The sequence below is a fragment of the Callorhinus ursinus genome, unplaced genomic scaffold, assembly GCF_003265705.2.
Source record: "Callorhinus ursinus isolate GAN/ISIS: 27379988/994484 unplaced genomic scaffold, GSC_fseal_2.0 scaffold25, whole genome shotgun sequence".
Lineage (NCBI taxonomy): Eukaryota > Metazoa > Chordata > Mammalia > Carnivora > Otariidae > Callorhinus > Callorhinus ursinus.
Window position 1 is genome coordinate 25,938,048 of NW_027397087.1, and position 22,372 is coordinate 25,960,419.

Genomic DNA, 22,372 nt, shown 5'->3' on the forward strand with positions numbered 1-22,372 from the left:
GGAGCGGGGCACTACTCCCTCTTTCTGTGGAAGAAAGGTGATGACTCTAAGCCAGGAGAGTACAGAAAAGGGAGATGTTTGACTATGAAAACACAGCCTGTTTGCCTGAGGCCATCCTTACAGAGGGCCAGAACCTTTAGCAGAGAGCTAAAAAGTGCACAGGAAGCATTAAATCTTAGAAGAACTTCATATTCCTGTAACAGTATCCCCATGCCTTCTGATTCACTTTCTCCTCCTATCTTCCTCACAAGTCTTTCAAGAGCCAATGTTGGAAGGAAGGAAGGAAGGAAGGAAGGAAGGAAGGAAGGAAGGAAGGAAGGAAGGAAGGAAGGGGAGGGGAGGGGAGGGGAGGGGAGGGGAGGGAGGAAGAAAGGGGGGGAAGGAAGAATGGGAGAGAGGGAGGGAGGGAATGAAAGGAAAACATAAAGGGTGCTATCAGGCCTTCGTGATGGAGTTACAGCCTTGTATACACATTTGACATATATAAATGCTGTTAGTTTCCCTCCTGTAAAGTCATAGATTCAATTTTATGTTTGTGAAGTGGTGGTACAAAGGAACTGAAAATAAACAAAATGTGTGTTAAAGGACAGTGAAAAATTCCAAAGCCTTGAGTCTAGAGAGTATTTTCAGTACTGTGAGTATATTATTTATATAACAAATGTACTGGAAGGCCCTAGCCTTTTAGTAAGCTTTTTACTGAAGTGCAACATACCTCCAGAAACAGGCATCACAAATGGGAGCCTGATGAATTCTCACAGAGTGAGCCCTTCCAGACCAAGATAAGAATGCCTTTTGGTTTTTAAATCATCTCCTATGCCTGGGTCAAAACCACTGAATAATGCCAAACTTAATGTGTAAAACTAGTTATTTTAAGTTTGGGTGGCAGGAAAATGCTCGAAATTTAACAAAATGTACTGCCTCAAAAGAGTCATTTTACTTAAAAGAGGATAATTATCTTGGGCATTGGGAGGAAGTTTTGTTTTCTTTTTCACCACGAGTGGGCATGTGGCTCTTTCTCCCACCCATTTTGCAAAGGTTAGAGCTTCGCCTTCTCAACAGCCCAAGGAGAGAGGATGCTGCCTTCATTTCCTTTCTCTCTGCTCCCAGCATTCCCCCACATTACCACCGGGAGCTGCTCTGAAACTAGGCCACCTCACTTCCCTTAGCCCTCCTCATTTTGGGCAGATCCAGGAGGAAATGAGGGGCTGTTTCTCGTGGCCAGTCTAGATGTGCCCCACTGCACAACCTCCATTGACACAGTGAGTGTGTTTCAGCTTCTACCTTTAATTGGCGACTAAAACCATGCCAGGAGTGAGGTAGCCCCATACTCTGACGCTCATCGGGCTCTAGGGGCACCGAGTCCTGAGTTACAGGAGTCAGGAGCAATACCCTGGAAAAGCAGAATGTGCCAAAACGCATTTGCTCCCATTCAACTGACAGCCTGTTGATAGGAAACCAAATGGAACCAAGACCTGCGTGCCCCCTATTTGATAATAACAAAGAGGCCGATGGCCCAGCTCCACAGGACGATGTAAATGCCTATATGTTAGATGCCAATGAAGCGATTACAAAATTAACAACAAGTATTTGAGCACGGCTTTCTAACCGCACGTTATTCTTCACAAGAAACTTCAGGGGAGGCTGGACGTTCATACATTTAATTAGTCTAATGGAATGGATTCTGCCAAGCACATCTGAAGGTAGTCAAGGGCTCAGCCTTCCTGCCACGTCCTCAGTGCCAACAGACACCTGGGCAGAACTCTTGCCTCCTAGAGGAGGTCTGAGGGGAACGAATGTGGACAGCAGGTGACAGGATCCTTCACTCGTGCGGTGGCGGGATCTGGGAGGGTTTTCTTTCCATCACTACACGCGGTAACGAAATTCCCCAAAGGGCCAGCATTTGTGGGAGTCTCACATCTCCCAGGATTTGGAATAGCTGGGGAAGTCACACTAATGTTACAACGTATTTTTTCCTCGGTATAAGGCCAGACTGAAAAGACAAATAGCAGTAATTTACTGCAGTTTTTGCTAATGTAGTTTGCAGATGATTAAAGATAAACGTTAAAGCCTCTGTAAACCACAATTTTATGCCAAATCTGTTGTATTAAAAAAGAAAACAAAAACTCTGAAAATGTAATATCAGCAATGATTCTAGTCTTCCATGGCCATTAAAGGGAAAGACATTATAAAGAAAATAGAGATTAGAAAATTTGTTTGAATTCATGTTTGAAAGTGCTTTTTTTGTTTAATATATAATTCATGGCTTATCTGTTGAATTTATCTAAATTTAAAGCCCTTTCCATTGTTAGCGTGCGCTTTGTCACAAAATTTTCCATCTCCTAGGGTAAACTGTACCGCAGTGATTCTCAAACTTTTTTTTTTTTTTAAAGATTTTATTTATTTATTGGACAGAGAGAGACACAGCGAGAGAGGGAACACAGGCAGGGGGAGTGGGAGAGGGAGAAGCAGGCTTCCCGCTGAGCAGGGAGCCCCATGCGAGGCTCCATCCCAGGACCCTAGGACCATGACCTGAGCCAAAGGCAGACGCCTAATGACTGAGCCACCCAGGCGCCCAACTTGTTTTTTTTTTTTTTTAAGAGAGAGAGTGTGCACGTGTTGCGGGGAGGCAGATGGAGAGGGAGAGAGAAAATCTTAAGCAGGCTCCACACCCAGCACAGAGCCCCACACAGGGCTCTGTCTCACAACCCTGAAATCATGACCTGAACCAAAATCAAGTCAGATGCTTAACCGACAAAGCCACTCGAGCATCCCCCCCATTTCTTTTTTGGTTCTCCAACTTTTTGGTATCTGGCGTCTAGATCCCTTTATGTATTTAAAAGTCCCAAAGAGCTTTTGTTTATGTGGGTAACGCATCAATAATGACCGTATAAGAAATTAAAACTGAGAAAATGTAAAAATATTTACTTATAGTTAATTTAAATAGTAATAAATTCATTACAGATTAACACAAAGTATTATTATGATAAATATATTTTCCCAAAAGTGCCATTCTTTTTACAGTTTTGCACATCTCTTTACTCTCTAGCTTAACAGAAGACAGGTGGACTCATATCTCCTTCTGCATTCTGTCTGTTGTGTTCTTTTGGTTGAAGTACATGAAGAAAATCTGGCCTCACACAGATTCGTAGCTGGAGGAGGGTTATTTTATAGCCTTATCAGATAATTCTGGATAGCCTTCTTTGATATTACACCAAAACTCCCCGAGTGGTGGTTTCTTAAAGGTTAGTTGGAATATGAAACCTGAAACCCTCTCGTTATTTTTTTACTCTGTTAAATTCAAATAAATTGGTATATTTTGTACTTTGGGAAAAGTTTTCAATTAGCAATAATTGCGCCTCGGATAAACCTCTTTGGCTATGATACTACCACTGGGCAAAGCTTACTTTGTACTTTGAATGAATCTTCTACCTATGCATTGGTCACTTGGAAACTATTAGTTCACGGAGTTATGTAGTTCTTCCAGATGTTGCCATATTTCATTACCAAATGAGATTATATCAAGCAATCACATTTATTCATATCACCACCTACATCATCAGGAACGTCTTTAAATATTGAGAAGCAGCCACATGCATGGTGCTGGATACAAGTATTCCAAAATTCTATTTGCCTAAAAGCTTGAGTTTATTGGCAATAAATACTGCCAGCTATTTTTCTTGAAGTGACGGGCTCACTTCGTTCATTTTTGAGAAAATATATGACCTATACCTAAGTCTGAACAGCTAGAGTCAGTCGTTTTAGTAAGTAAAATGGCATTCCATTCAAAAAGCAGCTAGTTCAGCTATTAACTCTAACAACGGCCCAGTTCTTTCCCCCTCCGCCCTCCAGACAAACATCCTCCTTCAGTATCTAGCAGAAGCGCTTTATGTGTACTTCCCATTTTGTCATAAAGAATATCAAAAAGATTTGTACTCAGGGTTGAAATTTAATACACTTAAAAATCTTTACTGCTTCATCAAGGACATTCTCAAATGAACCTGGCAATGTTTCGTTAACAGTAAGTCCACCGTAATAACAAATATGATGATGACTCGTACAGGTTGGTGTCCCTGCCTTGATTCCTGCAAAGGTGCCGGTTTTAGCCCCCAAGGCTTTGGCACTATTCATGCCAAATGGTCGGTACAGTGAAAAGGGCAAATAATATCTCAGTATTATACAGATTGTTTTTTATCTCTTGGAACCCCTCAAAGGGCCTCGGGGTCCCCGGGGTGCCTGGATCCCATGCTGAGGACCACTGCCACAGAGGGTACTAACAGTATAAATCCACTCTAATCTGCTCAGTGCTTATGTCCTTGTGGGCTTCACATAAAGAAGATTTAAAAGGTTTATTTCTGTCTCCACCCTCCTGCCCTCCCTGCTTAAAAAAAAAATTCCATTGTGGCAATTCAACATAAATTGTGTGTATAGAACAAAGAAATTGCAGTACTCTTGATTTCATCAGCATTTTCCTCCCTAACAAAGAAAGCTGCTCCAACAAGCTATTGGGAAAACTATCGTGAGTTACAGGAAATATGTCCTGCTCAGTCCCCCGTCTATCCCATGTAACACCCAACCCTCCCCAACCTATCACTTCAGGGGTATTTCAGATGAGCTCTTAGTAGTGTCCTCAGAAATAATTGGGTGTCCTAATTCAGCCACATGCAAATTAATGCTCCCCTAAAGAGGCCTTATTATAATTTCCAACCCTTGATGTCTACATAATCCCCTATAGTTCTTTAACTTTCTGCTTTCTAACTTCTGTTTACCGATGCACTACTTTTGTCAGCTCAGTATAGCATCAATTAGTAACACAGTTGTGTTTACTAGGTCTCCCCAGAGCCTTGAGAGAACTGCTTTGTATTTATTAATGACTACACAGAGCACTACTATTTTTCAATAGCATTTAAAAATGAGTAAATTACTGAAGATGAACTATAAAAGAACTTCATATTTCAAAGGCAAGCAAAAAAAAAGGCACATTATTTCAAATCACCCATAATACTTGCATGGTTAATTTTATTTTCAATTTAATATTAAGGGGGGAGTCATATCTAGACTCTTCTTCCTGTTCTACTTTTGGCATTTTTCATTCTGGAGTAGAAGTCATTTGATTTATAGAACTGAGGTACAGATCTGGTGATTAATTAAGAGCCGGTTTAACAGGTCCAAATTTCATTATCACACACACCTATTAAGTAATGCACACCTGATTCAGCAGAAATCCACCCACAAGGTTAATTTAAAAAAATTAAAAAGCAAACAAGAGAGAGAGAAAGGCATAATTCCACAAACTTAGGTCCAGTTTAATGTTCTCAAGCATAATTCTAAACCACCGACTTGAAATGCATCCAATTTGTACTCTCTTATTTTGTGAATAATTGCCTGTATTCTATAAGGTGAATTCAGAGCTGCCCAGACTGCTACAGAATTCGTTACTTAAGGAAATCAGAGATCAATCTCCTGTGCGATGAATCTTTCCTACCCAAACTTAAAGTGATGGGGAGCAATTATGACACTCGTTTGCCCTGCTTTTTTTATATTCCTGGTCACTTATGAAATGAAGACGCTGATCTGCAAAAATCACTTTGCATTCGTGAAAGGAGCTATGGGAGCTCCCCCTGAGCATCTGGCTATGAGGCAGAAACATACCTCAGTGCACTTCCTTTGTCTTGCACTTCATCTTTGATGTGCAAGTCACTGGTGGAGTAAGCTGTGATCACTTTGATGTTGAACTTCTAGACTTTATTGTTACTAGCATGCCTACAAGGAGAGCTGTCAGTCATTTCTTACATCTGAACAACCATGTTTCTTTACGGCACCCCTTTTTACAAGCATCAGCCCTTAAATACATGTTTTCACATTCCTGCTGATTACCACACTATCTTTGTTGGGGGAGGGCTGTGCTCAAATATAACTACGGCACCCACATTTTCTGTAAACACCCTGAGGCGTCATCAGATGGCTGGTAACCAACCTTCTTCAACAAGAGAAGCCTGAGCACAAAACATATTTCTAGCAAATGAAAACATTCTGAAAACGCTCAAGCCATCTTAACAAGTCAAAATGAGAAGTTTAGCCAATATTTCCCCTAAGCAGCCATTGAAATCACAGAGAAACTTCCAAGCCACGTTAAAAGGGATTCTGAATGCAATAGCAGCAGGAGGCTCAGAAAGTCGGCCAAAACTTCGAGACATCTTAACTCATCTTAAACAACTTTGTTTCTCTGCAATGGTGGAAACAAAACACTTCTGTTCTACATGATTTTGCTTGTGACAGAAATACTGATGTGAAATAGACTTCTGCCAGACCAATTATTTTATTAAACCATTTTCAGAAGCTGCTTGCTGTTGCAGATGCAATGTAAGTTAGAAGATGATTTTTCATAATTTAACGTCTGAGGCAAACATATGGCTTTGTATACAACGTGTGTACAGTTCCTTAAATAAATACACACAAAATAGGCAACATGCGCATCTTTAAAATTCTCTGTTGAAAAAGACACGGCTCTAATTTCATTTACCAGCTCCCATCAGATTTACTTTTCAAGCTCCTTTATCACTTCTGGAACTGCTGAATATTATCAAACTCCCCTGGGACATTCCACACAAAAAGGAAATAAAGTTAAGGTGCTTACATCACACCAGCCCAGTTTATAATGAACTGCTGCTACCTTTCTGAATAAATGTTTCAATGAAATCCAAGTTCTTAGATATACTGGATGATCTCTAATGAGGAAGTACAGTGACTTTATTTTTCATGACAGAGCTGAGTTCTGTTATTTTCCTTTTGTAAGCTGGCAACATAGGAGATACTGTTTCTGCTTGCTAATAAGCTGCAAACAATATATTAGGAGAGACTCAATTTTGTTGGATTTCTGGCCTGGAATACTTGGTAAGGAATACAATTACCGTGGTATGCAATGGTTAAGATGATTCCAGGGTTTCCATCTTTACGCAACCTCCCTGCCCCTAACCCCCTTGGTTTTAACTCAACCATCAAAAATGGAAAAGGCTTTGGGATAGAATTTGATAAATAAGGGATTTCTGTAATTTACCAGAACTAAATCTGGGCATATTTATTACTAATATTAATGAAAGCTTGCTTGTTCTTAAATTTATTTAAATCATTGGCTAGAAGTAGTCACCTTTTTCTACCTTAAATTTTCACTTTTGAAATGAATGGATTAGCTGATTAAGGCACCTACAGCAATTAAGGGTTGAGACAGGGAATAAGGAAACTAGAAGGCATTCATCTGTTTCCTCCAAGTCTTGAACAAGAAACCAGATTATCTTTCTGTTTGAATAAACATTTCATATTGGGAGATCTGGAAAAGACCTTGATGGCTATCAAGTCTCTCGAACTTAACAAATGGGGGAAGCGAGCAACTGAGGTAACCTGACAATTATTTGAGTAGTAGATCTGAGAGGAGAACCCACATCTTTCCCGCCCCCCAACATGAAGCGGGGTGGTTTCCACCATCCAATGCTGTTTCCCTGCACTGGGGACCAATGACTCATGTGTAAAGTCAGAGTGTTCAACTTCAGGGGTTTCTCAATCCGAATCAGACGGGCAGCTTAAAATATTAACAATACTTGAGTCCCACCTCAAACCAATAAAACGAGAGCCTCTAGGAGTGCAGGCTGGGCTTGAGTATCTTTAAAAAGCTCTCTAGACAGTCCAAAGTGCAGACAAGGTTGAGAACTAAGGGACCAGATGACCTCTATGCACCCTCCTGAGTCTACAGCCGAACATTCACTATCAGTTGGAAAAAAATTCTTGGACTGTGTTCCCTGACATTCATCCAGGAGGCCATACACATTTCTAAGCCATCACACTGTTTGCCTGTTAGCCTAGCTGTTGTCACTACCTGTTCTTATCCAGTTCATTTATGTGTTTACTTAGGTATTATCTAGCTCTTCCCACCAGAATGTATACTCGCCAAGGCCAGAGACAAAGCCCACTGTGTTCACTGCGGCTTCTACAATCCACAGCATCATACCTGCCACAATAATGGGATATCGCACCACCATTTTCCAAAGAATGAGGGGTCTGGAGTTGTGGTGTGGAAGGGGGTGGGCTGCCTTCCGCATCAACCAGAGCGGTTCTGCTTTTCTCAGTTTCACCAGACTAGAATTGGAGCTGTGTGAAGGCAGTGTTGTGCCTGCCTCATTTATACTCAGCTACCTCCAGTGCCTGGAAGTGGGCAGACCTGAAAGGTGCGCAGGGCCGGAGAAATACTTGTAAATAGGAAGCACTGATGAGACTGCGGGGGGCTAGAACCTTTACTTTGTTGCTGACAAAAGCAACAAAGAAAAGACATCACTGTTTTCACTGGAGTTGGTCTTGACTCCTGTGGCACAATCCCCAGCCTACCCCCCACTGAGTGGTCAAAATGATGGCAAGAGCCAGCCCCCGGGGCTCACTAAATGCCAGAAGGCCAGAGCTCCCCAGGAAGATTGATGCAGAAAAGGCAGTGTTTGGACAGTATCACTGGCACCTCCCACACCAAAGTCTCAGGGTGTTCTGCCTGTTTGGGCCATTTGGGGTAACAGATTTGGAGTATGCCCGCTTCCTTCCACACGCTAGTAGAGAAAGACCAAAATAATCCGATTATGTCAAGTGTATTAATAACATCCAAGTAATGGCAGAAATTGCTCATGTTGGGCATCTCTTCCAGCCTGAAAGGAGATTCCGTGGACTGAAGGAAAGCTCATGCTTATCCTAATACCATTTACCTTTCTGAGCTCCCCTCTCCACACCAAAGACCAGAGCAATGCTTCCCAAACTTGCCAGATCCTCAGTCACCAGAAGAGCTTCGACAAATTCAAGTTCCTTGGTCTCACCCCAGACTATCGGAAGCAGGGTCCACGCAGGTGGTGATGGAGAATGAGAGTTCACTTTTTAAACGCTTCCCAGCTGACTGTGAAGATCAGTGATATCTGGGAACCGCCGAAGGGCTACAGGATCCTAGCTCTGGAAGGTGAGGGTGAGGTTTCACAAAGCGAGAGGACCAGTTGAATCGGGAGGCTGAGGACCACCTGAATCGAAAACACCTGAGACACTTTTAAACACATGCCTTCCCGGGCCACGAGGACCAATGGCTCTCTCTGGCTGGGACCTACGAATCTCCCTTTTGAACAGACTCTCTGTGTTATGAGTTGTCCTCTCAAGTTTCAGAACCCCTACTTGAGGCAGGATTTTAGAACTAAACTCTGGCTTATTTGGAAGGAAATCCTGTTTGCACTTAAGTATTAACGATTGGCTTTATCCAATTACAGTACCATTTCATTGTGTGTGTCGCAAATTCTCCTTTATTTTATTTTTTTTAAAGATTTACCTATTTATTTGAGAGAGAGAATGAGAGAGAGAGCGAGCATGATGGCATGTCGCTCACAGAAGCTGCAAACCTGTAAGAGCAACGGCCTTAAAGCAGCCGTCTCTGGCTAAGTGTGGCTGCCAATCTCTCAGTGCGTTTTTTAGACGCTAATTCACGGCTTAAGAGACACAACTGGGAGGAAGGTGTCTCAGCTCTATAACAGCACACAGGTGGCCCCTGTATAACCTAGCACACAGGAGGCACTAAATAAGAATTTGCTAAAACAAATTTATTTAATTATTTATGCCGTGTTCTGCACAAGACCTGACATAAAATAAACAAATAAAAGAAGGGGGGGAACCCCAGCAACTGAAAAATGAAAATAACATTCTACGAAAAAGAGAATATTTGTCATGTGGTGAAAGAATCACACTCCTGGGTGGCATCGTTTAAAAAACGGTTTGCTTCAATAACTGATCTGAAACTTAACCACAAGTCTTCACTTCTGAACCACTGTCTTATTTCTATGATGGAAAAGTTTAAACAGCAGGTTCTCCTTGCTTCCCCCCTCCCCGCCTCCTTGTTTTTCACACAAAGATGCAATTTCACCTTCCCAGTAGGAACAAGGGAGCCCGTCATCCTTTAAAATCTCAGTGATTACCCGTCATTATTATTATCCTGGTTATTCCAACTTGGCTCCGAAGCCTTGACTTCTTGAGCAATGCAAAATTCACGTAAACCTGTATTCTCATTCTTCTGCAAGGCCTCATTTCCTTAAATGATATTCAAAGATCAATACTTATTTCTCTGATTCCAACACAACAATTAGATTGTTTTATGATTGTTTCACACTTGATATGCCACCGAAATTTGAGCCTGCAATTCACTCGTATTATCTATTTATCCTAAAAATTACAGAAATGTATTCTTATTTCTATTTTGTGCAGTGTTTTTTAAAGCATTAACTCCATATGATGTTCTAAAAATCTATGTAACATATATGCTATATTTTGGGCAAATTGCTTACACTGAAATGAACCAAATGATCTAACCACAGTCTTCATGTAACAGGTGGTTAATAATTTTGCATCCATGTTTAAAATTATTTTATTGCCAAAAAAGCTACAATAGTTTCTTTCTTTCTAAATATTTGATCTTTTTTGGAAAAAAAAATAGCTCTAGATTTACAAAGGGAAAATGCAGATCAAAATGACAATCTCTTTTTAAATTTTATTTGAGGGTCGGGGAATAAAATCAAGGTTGAAACTAAAAATTACAAGGATTACCACAAAGGTCATATTAATTGTTTACTCACAAACCAAATCTCATTTACATCCTAAAATTTAATATGGAGCCAAACAGAATTTTGTAATTCAGCTTTAAAACTTCCCTTACTATCATCCAGGGAAACTTCTGAAATTCATTATCTCCACCACAGTTACATTTCTAATAAGCATTTAAAACAATGCACTACACTTTGGAATCTGATGAAGAATGCCCCACAGCAAATGAAAAAATAATTTCAACCTTTGACCCCCTCCACTAGCCTGATGGGAAATTCACTGGCACCATTACGGCTTTCAGCTTTCCGCGAATAAGTAACCACTAGAGGGCAGCCTTATCTCAGAACTGACACCACTTTGGAGGAAAACACCTCATAAATGCTTCTCATGTTCCATTAATTATTTTTAGAATATCTTTGATTTTCCTAGATATTTAATAGCCAACTTCAGTTCACCTAAAAGCATTTATAAGTAGGTCAAAAGTCCACTTTCACAAATTATGATGATATCACACAGACCGGTCATGCGATGGCCTAAAGATAGAGCCTCACCTATGTGTCTTTTAAAAATTTAAAACAAGATTTTAAAATCTTTACTCTTTACTACGTGGCAGGTTAAGTGCTGAGTCAATCATACCACAGCTAGTACAGGGGTTCCACTTTTGGCAACAAAATTTCCAGAGGTTCTAGACAAACTTAAGTATGCGTGAAGAAGAAAGAAACCGACCAAGATTGCGGGAAGACTGACCAGATCGAGTGCAGTGGAGGGGGACAGCAAAGATTAAGGTCAGAGATGTGTGTGTTTCATACTATGAGTCTTCAAATAGCTGACAATCTTTCACTTGAAAGATGGATTAAATATGTCTACACAGCCCCAAAAGAAAGGAACAGAATCGAGGGATTAAAAATACAAAGAAGAGATTTATGCTTGATATAAGAAGAATTTTCTAATTCGAGATGTTACAAGCTATCTCAAACAATAGTGAGTTTCCCATCGTAAAAGGTGTTCAAGTATTGGGGCGCCTGGGTGGCTCAGTCCTTAAGCGTCTGCCTTCGGCTCACGTCATGGTCCCAGGGTCCTGGGATCGAGCCCCGCATCGGGCTCCCTGCTCAGCGGGAAGCCTGCTTCTCCCTCTCCCACTCCCCCTGCCTGTGTTCCCTCTCTCGCTGTGTCTCTCTCTGTCCAATAAATAAATAAAATCTTTAAAAAAAAAAAAAAAAGGTGTTCAAGTATAACCAGACAACCATTTGGCAGGTACGATGTGGAGAACCAAAGGCCAACAGGACACGTATCTGAGTGATTTCTCAGGTTTCTTCTCTCCCCAAGACTCTATGAAATAACACTGCTTTGCTTTCAGACAAACACATCTCAATCCAGTCAGCAGAAAAGTAAACACCCATCAAGGAGCTTTTGCGGATCTATCTACTTGGAAACTTTTACTCTTGTGTGATTTTCTAAAAGACAACAGATTTCTCAAGAGTATGTCCACAATCATGCCCCTTTGCTGTCATGGAAACACCCGGGACAGCACTCACAAGCCCAAGGCTTCATCAGCTTTCTACATAGAGGCATATTAAAATTAGAAGATGCATTTGTGAATGCTCCCTTTGCCTAAAGATAAGTGGAACACATACAGATAAATCTCTAGCTCAGTTCTATCATAATGGAGGTAGGTTATACAGGTTAGCCGCACTTCATAGTATTCTGTATTCTTTAGGAAGGTAATGCTTACATTTCACCCAGATCCTCTTATAACAAGCAGACTTAATGAAAATCATGGATGAAGAGAGCTAATGATGAGCAAATAAGAATAACCCCATTTGTACCAAATTGATTTTATTAAGTAGTAATTTAAAGATATTAGGCTCAGCAAAGCATTACATAATTGAATCTATTTTTTTCTCTTATAAATGCCAGAGTTATAATTTTCACTAACTAGAGACAAAGTTATATCCAGGACATATTCACAGCTTTCTCCAGGGGAGGCAGCATGAAAATAGTGGAAATTAGGACTCTTGTCCTTGCTTCACCACTTCGCAGCCTGGAAGGGCTTGGCTACAACAACATAACCTCTAAGAGCTTCACTTCAACCAAAAACCATGAGAGTATCAGTGGCTTTCCACAGAGGATTAAATGAGATAAGAATGTTTGTAAAGCATAAAGCACAAAACAAATATAGATTAGCTCATCCATCTGTGTATTTACGAAATGCCTAGTAAACTTCAGGGCAATAAAATAAAAATCAAAAAATGAAATCACTGGCAAACCTAGGGAATAGGTTAGACATGGCTTTTCATACTCACAGGAGCAAAGACTTTTAAAATTACCACATTACCTCCTTATAATATGATGAGGGCTACCAAATGTCACTTTAAAAAGAAAATCCAGAAATAAAAAGTTTTCAACTACTTTCTTGCATTTTGCCCAAGGGCTAATAATATATGCTATTATTGGTCCATTTAGACCTCTTATCTCTGGACATAATGCTCTGACAATTTACAGAAAAGCATGCATACTAACAAATAAAAAAGCTCTGACTATGAATCTCTAAGTCCATGACTCAAACGCTGGGTTGGAAGGGAGGTATCCTCAGGGGAAGATCTAGAAGAGGGGGGAGAGGGAAAATTTGTCAGTCATTCCTTATAGGGTCAATACGTGGCCTTTGAGATAATATCAAATGTTAGTTCATACGTGTTGTCACCGGTGGATCTTTCCAAATTATCTTTTTTTTTCTTTTTTTAAGCAGAGAAACATACACATGGTGTAGCTGCTGATTCTGAGTCTAATTATGGTATTAATACTTACTAAACATGAAATATGTAGATTAAAGCAGCCTTGATTTCTTACTAATAAGCACTATGAATATTTAGCCTGCATCAGAAAACATTTCTATGATGAAGTACTTAGATTTATTCCACGCAATGGGTTTTATTGATGACTAAAATAATTTAAGAGAATTTTAAGAAAACCAAACTCCAACTCTACCCCTGCAGATCGATCTATCCATCTATCTAGTAACTTTTTCTCCCAGTAAATGGCCATTTGTAAATATTATTTTCTTAGACGACACTGAGCAAATTACAAAGTGGCTGGTGCCATTGCAGGTGCTTCGCAATTATCTACTTGCTGATCTCATCCATTTCATTGTGATTCACTTGGCCTGGAAGGGAAAGGTGAGAGAGGAAGAAGGGCAGTAAGAACTATTAACATATATTTACTAATTTATCTACTAATTATAAAATAACCCCTAAGATATAAATCATATTCTTTCTATCTCTCTATCCATCCATCCATCCCTCTATCGGATTACTTCCATTTAGAAATTGTATTATTTTATAACTGGGCAGCATCAAGAAATTACATGGTTTTCAATTCAAATTGAGAGCAAAGTGGTTTACTTGAGTATGATGTTGCTTTGCATTTCAAGTAATGGGATTCAAATATATAAAATCAAGAGGCTGCTCAAGAAAAGGGTGCTTTAAAAATACTCTCTACTTCACAGAGAGTCTGAGCTCCCCCCTCCTCCCAGGGACAGATGGATTCAGAGATCCTCTTTTGTCTTTAAAAGAACTGACCCCTCCTTGCCCGTGAACTCTGCCTGGTGGCGCAGCCCTTTGGATTTTCTCCTTTCAAGATCCAGCCATCACCCTTCTCCCAATCCTACCATCAAAGGTCACAAAAATGGGACAAAAATCCCTGCTAAGGGATACCACTGACGGGATGCTTGAAAGAAGACCAGGGATAACATTCACATTTCATTGGGTAAAAAGAAAGGCCAAGTTTTTCAAAACTATAAAATCAAATTTATGCGAGTTGGAAATACTACTAATCACCAACACATAAAATATTTCCAGAGCAGTAAGGTGAAGTTTTTCATTTGCACATGAATTGTGCTGGGGGAAGAATCTATTATGGGACAGAAATTCCCTGTAAGCCTCTCTCCACTCTAACTCCATTTACATGAGCATAGGCTGAGCACTCATGAAGCAAAGGGGTATATAATCTACAGAAACTGATGAAGCCCTTGCATTTCCTTTCAGCACATGGCTGCTGCCTGACATTTGGCCAATGCACTTTTATGATGAGCAGAACAAGTGCTCCCCTGATTATAAATGTTATCGCTGGCTCTCTCTGTTTGCCCAAGAAGCAATCCAAATGGTATTGGAATTTTGTTGTTAATTAAACAAAAACAAAACTGAAGGATGAGACCAGAGTTGCTTAAATGAAGATTTATTACTTCTAAGCATGAAACCACTTTAAGCCTAAACTTATTTGACAACTAACGCAGAGGAAGGATTTTCTTTGGTGAGTTCAAAAGGCCCGATTTAATGATGTTTAAAAAACATAAGTAATCAGCCAACAAAGAGAATGTTTCTCTTTTATGGTCGCTTGTTCTCTCCTCCTCCATCCACATGCATACATGTACCAAAAAGCTATATTATAAAGAGTACTTCTGTTTTGCATGAAAAATCTAATTATACAAACTCTTACATATGGAACCAATTTAACTATTAAAAATAAGAGGCAGCAGGGAAGTATTTAATATGATTTTGGGCCAGTTTTTTTCCCCTTAAATCTGATATGGAAACATTTACAGCATTCCTCATTTTCCCACAAACTATTTTTCTTCAGTTTAAATTTGCACCAAAGCGAGATAATCCCATTAAAACACAGGATGTTAGGATATTGGAAATGAAATATTCTAATTGTCCAGATGCATTCTGTTTCTCTCTCTCTCTCATGCTTATAGAAAAACTGCATTGCTAGTACTTCTGAGCTACTTTTCTCAAAGCACGTCACTATGAATCTATTATCTAATGGCAGCCAGAGGTCACTCCAAGACAAATGTGTGGGCTAGAGCTTTTGGGGGATGTTGGTGGTGGTGTGATTCTCATGATTATATTAGTAAGGGATAGTACCGAACTTTGTACTGGAGCTAGGAAGCAAAATCCTTGGGAAGCATCAACATTAGATTAAAATATTAAAACATACTTTCCTTATTGTTTGGTGGTTACTGCTCATGAGGGGAAATAATCTTAGCTTTTCACCCTTCCCCCCAATCAACACAAATTATACAACATAAAATGGATAAGGACTGGCACTGACATCTTCCAAATAGCAAAATCTATTTTATAACTTAAAGGGGGGAAAAAAAACATTAGAAAGTGTCTTGACTACAAAGGCTATTTGAGTCGTTTTACAGGATTAATAAAACGCAGGAAATAGCATAAAAGTTTTTTTGAGGGGGAGGGGAAGAGCATAGATTTCTTTTACCAAAAAAAAAAAAAGTCGGTAAGAAAAACATTTTTTTTCTTTACAAAATGATTTTAAGTGCTTGAGAACGTGAATCACAAAGGTTTTCCCTCCTTATTCTAAAAACGACTAGACCCCGTTTTCCGAAAGCCACGAAGGAAAGATAGAAAATTTGCCGTGGATATATCGTATGTATAGAAAGATTTCATCTCAAGCAGCTCATCTTAGTGTCCAGCACGTTTCGGCCTGTTAATAATTAATAAAAGAGATGCCACCCAATCTCTAATGAAGAAAGGCAAAGCTCGGTGATCCGAAAGTAAACGCAGCTCAGATACGGAACTAGTGTCCTCCATCCTGGATTGCAACAAAACCTCAACCTACCAAACGCTTAACGCGGTCCCTGCGCCCGCGCGGATGGGCAGAACCCGCACGACAGTCTGGGTCTGCAAAAACGCTGCGCATTAGGGGAGCCCGGTACGCCGCAAACAGATGGGGTTCTAAATCCCCGCTCCCAGCCGCCGGGTCCGCGAAGCCGCTCGGGCAGATTATCCCCCCGGAGGAACCTGCTGGCGCACAAGCGGGCAACGCGCTGTTGGCTGAGTTTCTCCAGGGCTGTTTGCAGAGTCCTAAGAGCGTGGCTCGGTTTCTCCCGGCCGCACAGGCGACTTCCTGCACACCTCCAAACTTTGGCTCTCCCATTAGAAACTTCCCCGACTTGCCTCGGTTTTTTCCCCCTCACCTGGGAAGACCTCGAATCAATCCTCTCTTCAACTAGTCCCCCCTGCCATCCCCCCCTAGCCTGCTAAGGAATCCTGATCTGGGCGGAAGGCCGGGTGGGGAGACTTGACCGCGACTAACCCGCGCGGGTCGGCCCTCACCGCCGTCTAACTTCCACCGCTGCCCGCGACTCCTGTGGGCAAGGATTGCCGACCCACATCCATCCACAACCCAAAGTATCAAAGTCGGGGTGCGCTGCGGATGCGGACGACAGCCCAGAGAGTCTTGGCAGGCTCGACAAACCCGTCTCGCTCGGGCCCGGGCGCTTTCGGAAGTAGCCGCGGCGGGACGCAGAGCGAAACGGCCGCACTTCCCCGGCCCGCGGCCGCTCGGGCGCTCGGGGCCTCGGGGCCGCCACGGGGGGGAGGGCGCAAGGCCTGGGGCGCTGACCAGTCCCCAGGGATGACATCGCGTCGGCGCGCACGCACGGCCCGGCCCGGCCGCAGCGCCTTCCCTACGTAGGCCGGAGCTGTCCGGGGTGCGGGCCCTGGGGACCGACCGCGGGCGTCCCCGGCTTCCTCCGAGCTCCCCGGATCCTCCCCTCCCTTCCAGAAGCGCCGCGACTCCCAGCAAACTTTCTTCCGAGAGCCCCGCCGGGTGCCAGGCGGACCCGGGCGGCTGACAGGAGTCAGAGGGGGCGGAAGAGGGGGGGTCCAGCCCGTGCGCCTTTGCCCCCTACAGGAGGCAGGCTGATCCCGCGGCCGGGCTCAGGTGGCGCCGCTGCGGTGGCCCAGAAGGCCCTGGCGGGGCTTCGGCGCCCAGCCCCGGGCAGTACGTGCGCTCGGGCAGGCGCGCCCACCCCTCCCCCTGCGCGCCCTCCTCCCCGCCCCCCGGAGCAGCCAGCCCACCCGGCCCCGGCGGGGCTACCGGCTCACCTTTCATCGCTGCGATCACAAAATACATCATTTAAGCCGCGGTGCGGAGAGCGCAGGGAGAGCCGATGGTCCGACCCCGGAGCCCCCTCTGCCGCCGCCGCGCCGCCGCCGCCCGAGCCACAGCAGCAGCTGCCGCAGCTGCCCGCCCGCCGAGAGCCATCCCGAGCCATAAGAGGCTCCATGTGACCGGCTGACATCACGGCCGCCGCTCTGTTTACACCGCGCCCCTCCGCTTCCTCCCGGGGCGGGAGGCGGGAGGCGGGAGGCGGGAGGCAGGCGCGCCCCAGCGCCGCGCCGCGCCCCGCCCCGCCCCCGCGGGCAGGTGAGCGGCGGCGGCTCTGCGGGCGCACCCCAGCCAGGCGCTGCCCTGCCGCGCCCCCGGCCCGCGCCCAGGCCCCCAGCCTCCTCTTCGCCTCCCAGAGCACCTGTGGTCGCCAGGGTGCTCTCTGCACGCAGCGCCCCGCGGAACGCGCGCCTGACCGCTTTCTGCCCCCACCCCGTGGGGCAAGGGGCACGCCACCCGACGCCACTCTCCCGCTTCCTTTCCGGGGCCCCCGGGGCGTTAAATACTCCAGTTCGTCGGCGGAAAAGAGGGGTTTGGCCTGGGGGCCGTAGTCACCCTCACTTCCCAGAGCGCCCCAGCTCTATTCGGACGGTAGGGCCCCCTACGGGGCCATGTAGAACGCTGTCACCCGGACCTTGCCGGGGAGTGGAGTAAGTGCCTCCTAAGTCTTTCCCGGGAGACTCGGCCCGGGCAGGCGGAACTCGCCCACCCAGACGTCGGTAATCTCCATCACACCAACTTCACCAAAGGTCCTTGTTTACACCTCCCTCTTTCCCCCAGGAACACTGTTACCTGGAAGGAGAGCAGAAAACTTTATGTGAATCACCTACACGATAATCCAATCGCCAGCCGACTTGAACCACTAAATTCCCAGGCTCTTCCATATCCATCATTCTCTCCAGAGAACCCATCTGCAGGTGGGAAAGACTCTAGTTTTCACACCCTAAAAATGAGATATTGTGGCACTCTGGGAAGGGAAACAAAAATACCTCTATAAAGGTAAATTTTGTGAATTTTAACTTAAAATTAAGACTTAATTCCCTCTGAACTTTGAAGCTTAATCCTTTTTACTGGCCTATGGAAACTTGAATCTTGAGAGTATTATTAGATAAATCTCTTGAGGATGAATTTCAGATGCTTCATACCCAGAGTCTGCATTATTTAAAATTTTGCCGTATGTGCATAACACTGACCATAACAGGAAAAAAAAAATCTCGAAAGCCCAGTTTGCATACCTGCTACTGTTCCTTCACACAACTTCAATTCTGCTTTCTTTTCTGATGGTCTATATTTCCATTTACAACTCAAAATATTAGATAGTTATTAGTTGATGCCTTCATGCTGATTAAATAAGGAGAGTCCTAGCATTTTCCCCCCATATAACAGTTGTCCTTGCCCCCGAGTTGGGCTGTGATTTAAAATACAGGCAGACAATCAGCTCTGTAGAAAACTAGGATTCATATACCCCCCACCATCCCCAGCCTCCTTTTCAAGGCAAAATTTACACAGTCCTGATTTAGAAGGTCAGAAAAATTCATTATACCTTAAATCAAGCCATAGCTTTATAAAAGTTTGATTTCAGCTAAAGCCATCCTAACAGTTTTTCCTTTAGATTTTTTCTTTTTTTATTTAAATTCAATTAGCCAACTTACAGTACATCATTAGTTTCAGATATACTGTTCAATAATTTATCAGTTGCTATAACATCCAGTGCTCATCACATCATGTGCCCTCCTTAATGCCCATCACCCGGTTACCCCATCCCCCTACTTTCGATTTTTTTCAAATAAAACCACGAAAATAAGAAATTATGAAAGTGTGAAGCCAAGACCTACCCATATTAATTCAGCTGTCCAGCCATAGCAAAGTGGACAAGAGTTTCAAATGAATCAACCATACCCACTATGAGGTTTACAATTATGAAATTAGATCACACCACCTTCCCATGATGCAACTGTATCTCCCAATGAGGCAACACCCCTCAGTTACATTGACACCATCCTTCATATTTGGTTCTTGATTTCCCTTGATCTAAGGACTTTATAACAAGGAAGAGTAAAGCCAAAGCTGTCTAGTAGGTAGGTCCCAGGTACAATTTTCTTTCCTTTGTACCATTGAAGGCTGGAAAGACATCAGGGACTGCATGCTCATAGGTATGTTCTTCATATTAATTGCAAATGAATCCAGATACGCTACTCGGAAAACTTGCAATGTTACCTTAAAACAGTATCCTGTTTTAGGGAACAATGCTTTAAAAATGACCAAATCCATTAGCTCTAGCCTGCCTGTCAGACATCTGACTCCAAGGTAAATAGTCTTACATTACTAGTAATCGGTATTTATTTCCAGACCATTTCAGATGAAATCGGTAATCAGGAATGACATGTAACGTGACATGTGTGCTCCTGCAATTACAAGTAGTAGAATCAGTCATCCTATAGATATGTCCCCAATAGAAATATAATCTCATAATACTTATTTGAAATATTTACACATTTATTCAACAAAGACATTTCCAGGATAATGTAATACTGACCTTAGCCTTTGGAAATGTATTTCATTCTGGTCCTACAAATAATGAGCAACAACAGAATTTCAGATATTAAGTCTTAACCTTCCTGTGTGGCTAGATGCTATTTGTAATACATGCCTCCATTAAATGTCTTCAGCTTTTAACCCGGGGTATAATATTGTTCTTTATATTAACACAAAGCTCTCATGAAACTTTGAAAGTAAAAATGAGAGCTATTTAAAAAGAAAAACAAAACAAAACAACCTTAAAATACAAACTTTCTGTGGAATTATAAATCCTCCACGAAATAAATCAGTCAGGAATGAAAGGATCCATATCCCCCTTTGATACTACCAAATTTGAGCCATAAATGATGCACATTTCAGCGCAAACTTTTACCAACTATATATTAACATGTAGGAATAATTATTTGGATTATAATAAACAAACATTTATGGAGTACCTACTATGGGGGAAAACAGTGTTAAGCAATATATTCTTTCCCTTTAATTTTTTTTTTTTTACCAAGTGTTCTGAAAAGAAAATAGAAAAAGAATATTGCTAACACGAAGACAATTAAACTGGATGGGGAATTCTTTACCATACACAAAATTATGTTAAAAAAATTATGTTATACATTACTTTTTGATTCAAATGTTTCTGTTGGCTAATCTCAGAAAAGGAGGGCACCCTGCATACTTACACATGTTATAAACACATGTAATTCATTTCAAAGTCCTCTAGTGCTGGTAACAGCCCCACATGGGGTCCCTATATACTGGGTTTCACATTTGATCTGTCACTTAGCAAGAAAGTGGAGAGACATTTCTGATGCCAGGTTGTTCCCAAATGCCTCTGAGGAAAGCCTGCTGTATTTCTACAGGATATCTAGACTGGAATGTAACCAGTAAATTGGTGCCAGTCTTCCCACTTTCAGAGATTAAATACAGAAATGATACTTTATGAGGGTATATTTGATTTTTCCATCAAATGGGGTCTGGCATACCACACTGAATCACACTACGGTACTGCTACTGGGGAGAATGGCAAACCAATGGATCAAGAGATTTATCTTGAGTGGGCAAGGAGCTCCTAGCACAAAGATGATTTCAAAGTTTGCGGCTGCACATGAGAGAGCATTTTGGCTCTGGGTCTCACCCAGGCCCTGCTTCTCCCTCTCTAGTGTGTGGCAGCCTGCTAAGTCAATTAATTTCTTTCTAGCTGAACAAGAAAGGGATCAGTGAAAGGTTAATGTGGTCCTAGGCAGCTTGATTCAACCGAATTCTTAGCCACCACTGCACTGTGATCTGTAGGACTTGGGCCATTCGGACCGACATAGAGGCAGAGGGGCAGGTCTCCTGGAGACCGAACAGGGTCAGACCCAGAGAGTTCTGAATAAGACTACTTGGAAAGCTACAGAGAAGGCACAAACTTACCCATAATACTTGACAGACTTGCTTAATTTTTCTGGAAAGAGCCAGTATCTCAAAAAGGAACATTTATAAAATGGAATAATATTGGTGAGACCTGGAAACCAGAGGTGACAGAGAGGCCCCCCTATTTATGAGTGGAAGAGGGAGAAGATGAACACATGAATATAGCTTGCTTGCCACTCGTGATTTTAAAACAAATATAGATGTAGATGTAAATGTACGTGTGTATGCGTACACATAGTCCATGAAATATGGTGAAATAAACTGTACTTTGGTGGCAAGAGACATCTTCAGTTTTATACACTCACACACACACACACACACACATACACACACACACACACACATTTCACATTATCAAGCATTCACTGAATGTGTATTATGTGCCTGCTATTGTCCTGGAGAATCAAACAAGAACAAGCTCACTGATCAGTTGACCTTGGCTCTGGAAACTATAGAGAAGTCAGCTCCCTGAGTCATCTGAGCAACCCTAAATGAAGGCAGTGTCTGGTTGCCCACTGAAAACATGTTCGCACAGCACTTTGCCCCTCACAGTTGACAGCTCCAAATCATTAGTGTGCTTACTAGTGTAATGGGATGTTGGAGGGGAAAGATTTGGCTGGGTGGAGACAATGGTGAAGGGATTCTGAGATTTCTGGAACCACGTATCTCATACATCTATTGGGAAATTCAAGAACTGGCAGATGTTTTGTAACCATCACAATGAGGGGAAGGGTGACGTTCACAGGTTTACAGATGTGAGCAACCTCCACAGAATAGGTAGGCAGCAGGTGCCTTACTACACACACACACACACACACACACACACACACACACACACACACACACACACACACAC

At 42.6% G+C, this 22,372-nt stretch overlaps 1 protein-coding gene and 1 pseudogene across 3 annotated transcripts in view; both read right to left on the reverse strand.

Moving 5' to 3' along the window:
- The window catches only part of RORA (RAR related orphan receptor A), a 707,812-nt gene that overhangs the window by 82,842 nt on the left and 602,598 nt on the right, over positions 1–22,372 (reverse strand). The window contains exon 1 of one of the 3 annotated variants that reach the window (XM_025883747.2): positions 17,505–17,676. The exons of the other annotated variants lie outside the window; for them this stretch is intronic. Within the exon in view, the coding sequence (XP_025739532.1) occupies positions 17,505–17,535 (31 nt within the window). The 5' untranslated portion in view covers positions 17,536–17,676. Of the gene's footprint in view, positions 1–17,504; positions 17,677–22,372 lie in introns of those variants that run through there. 3 annotated transcript variants of the gene reach the window in all.
- Positions 3,283–3,401, reverse strand: LOC112833491 (U4 spliceosomal RNA; annotated as a pseudogene).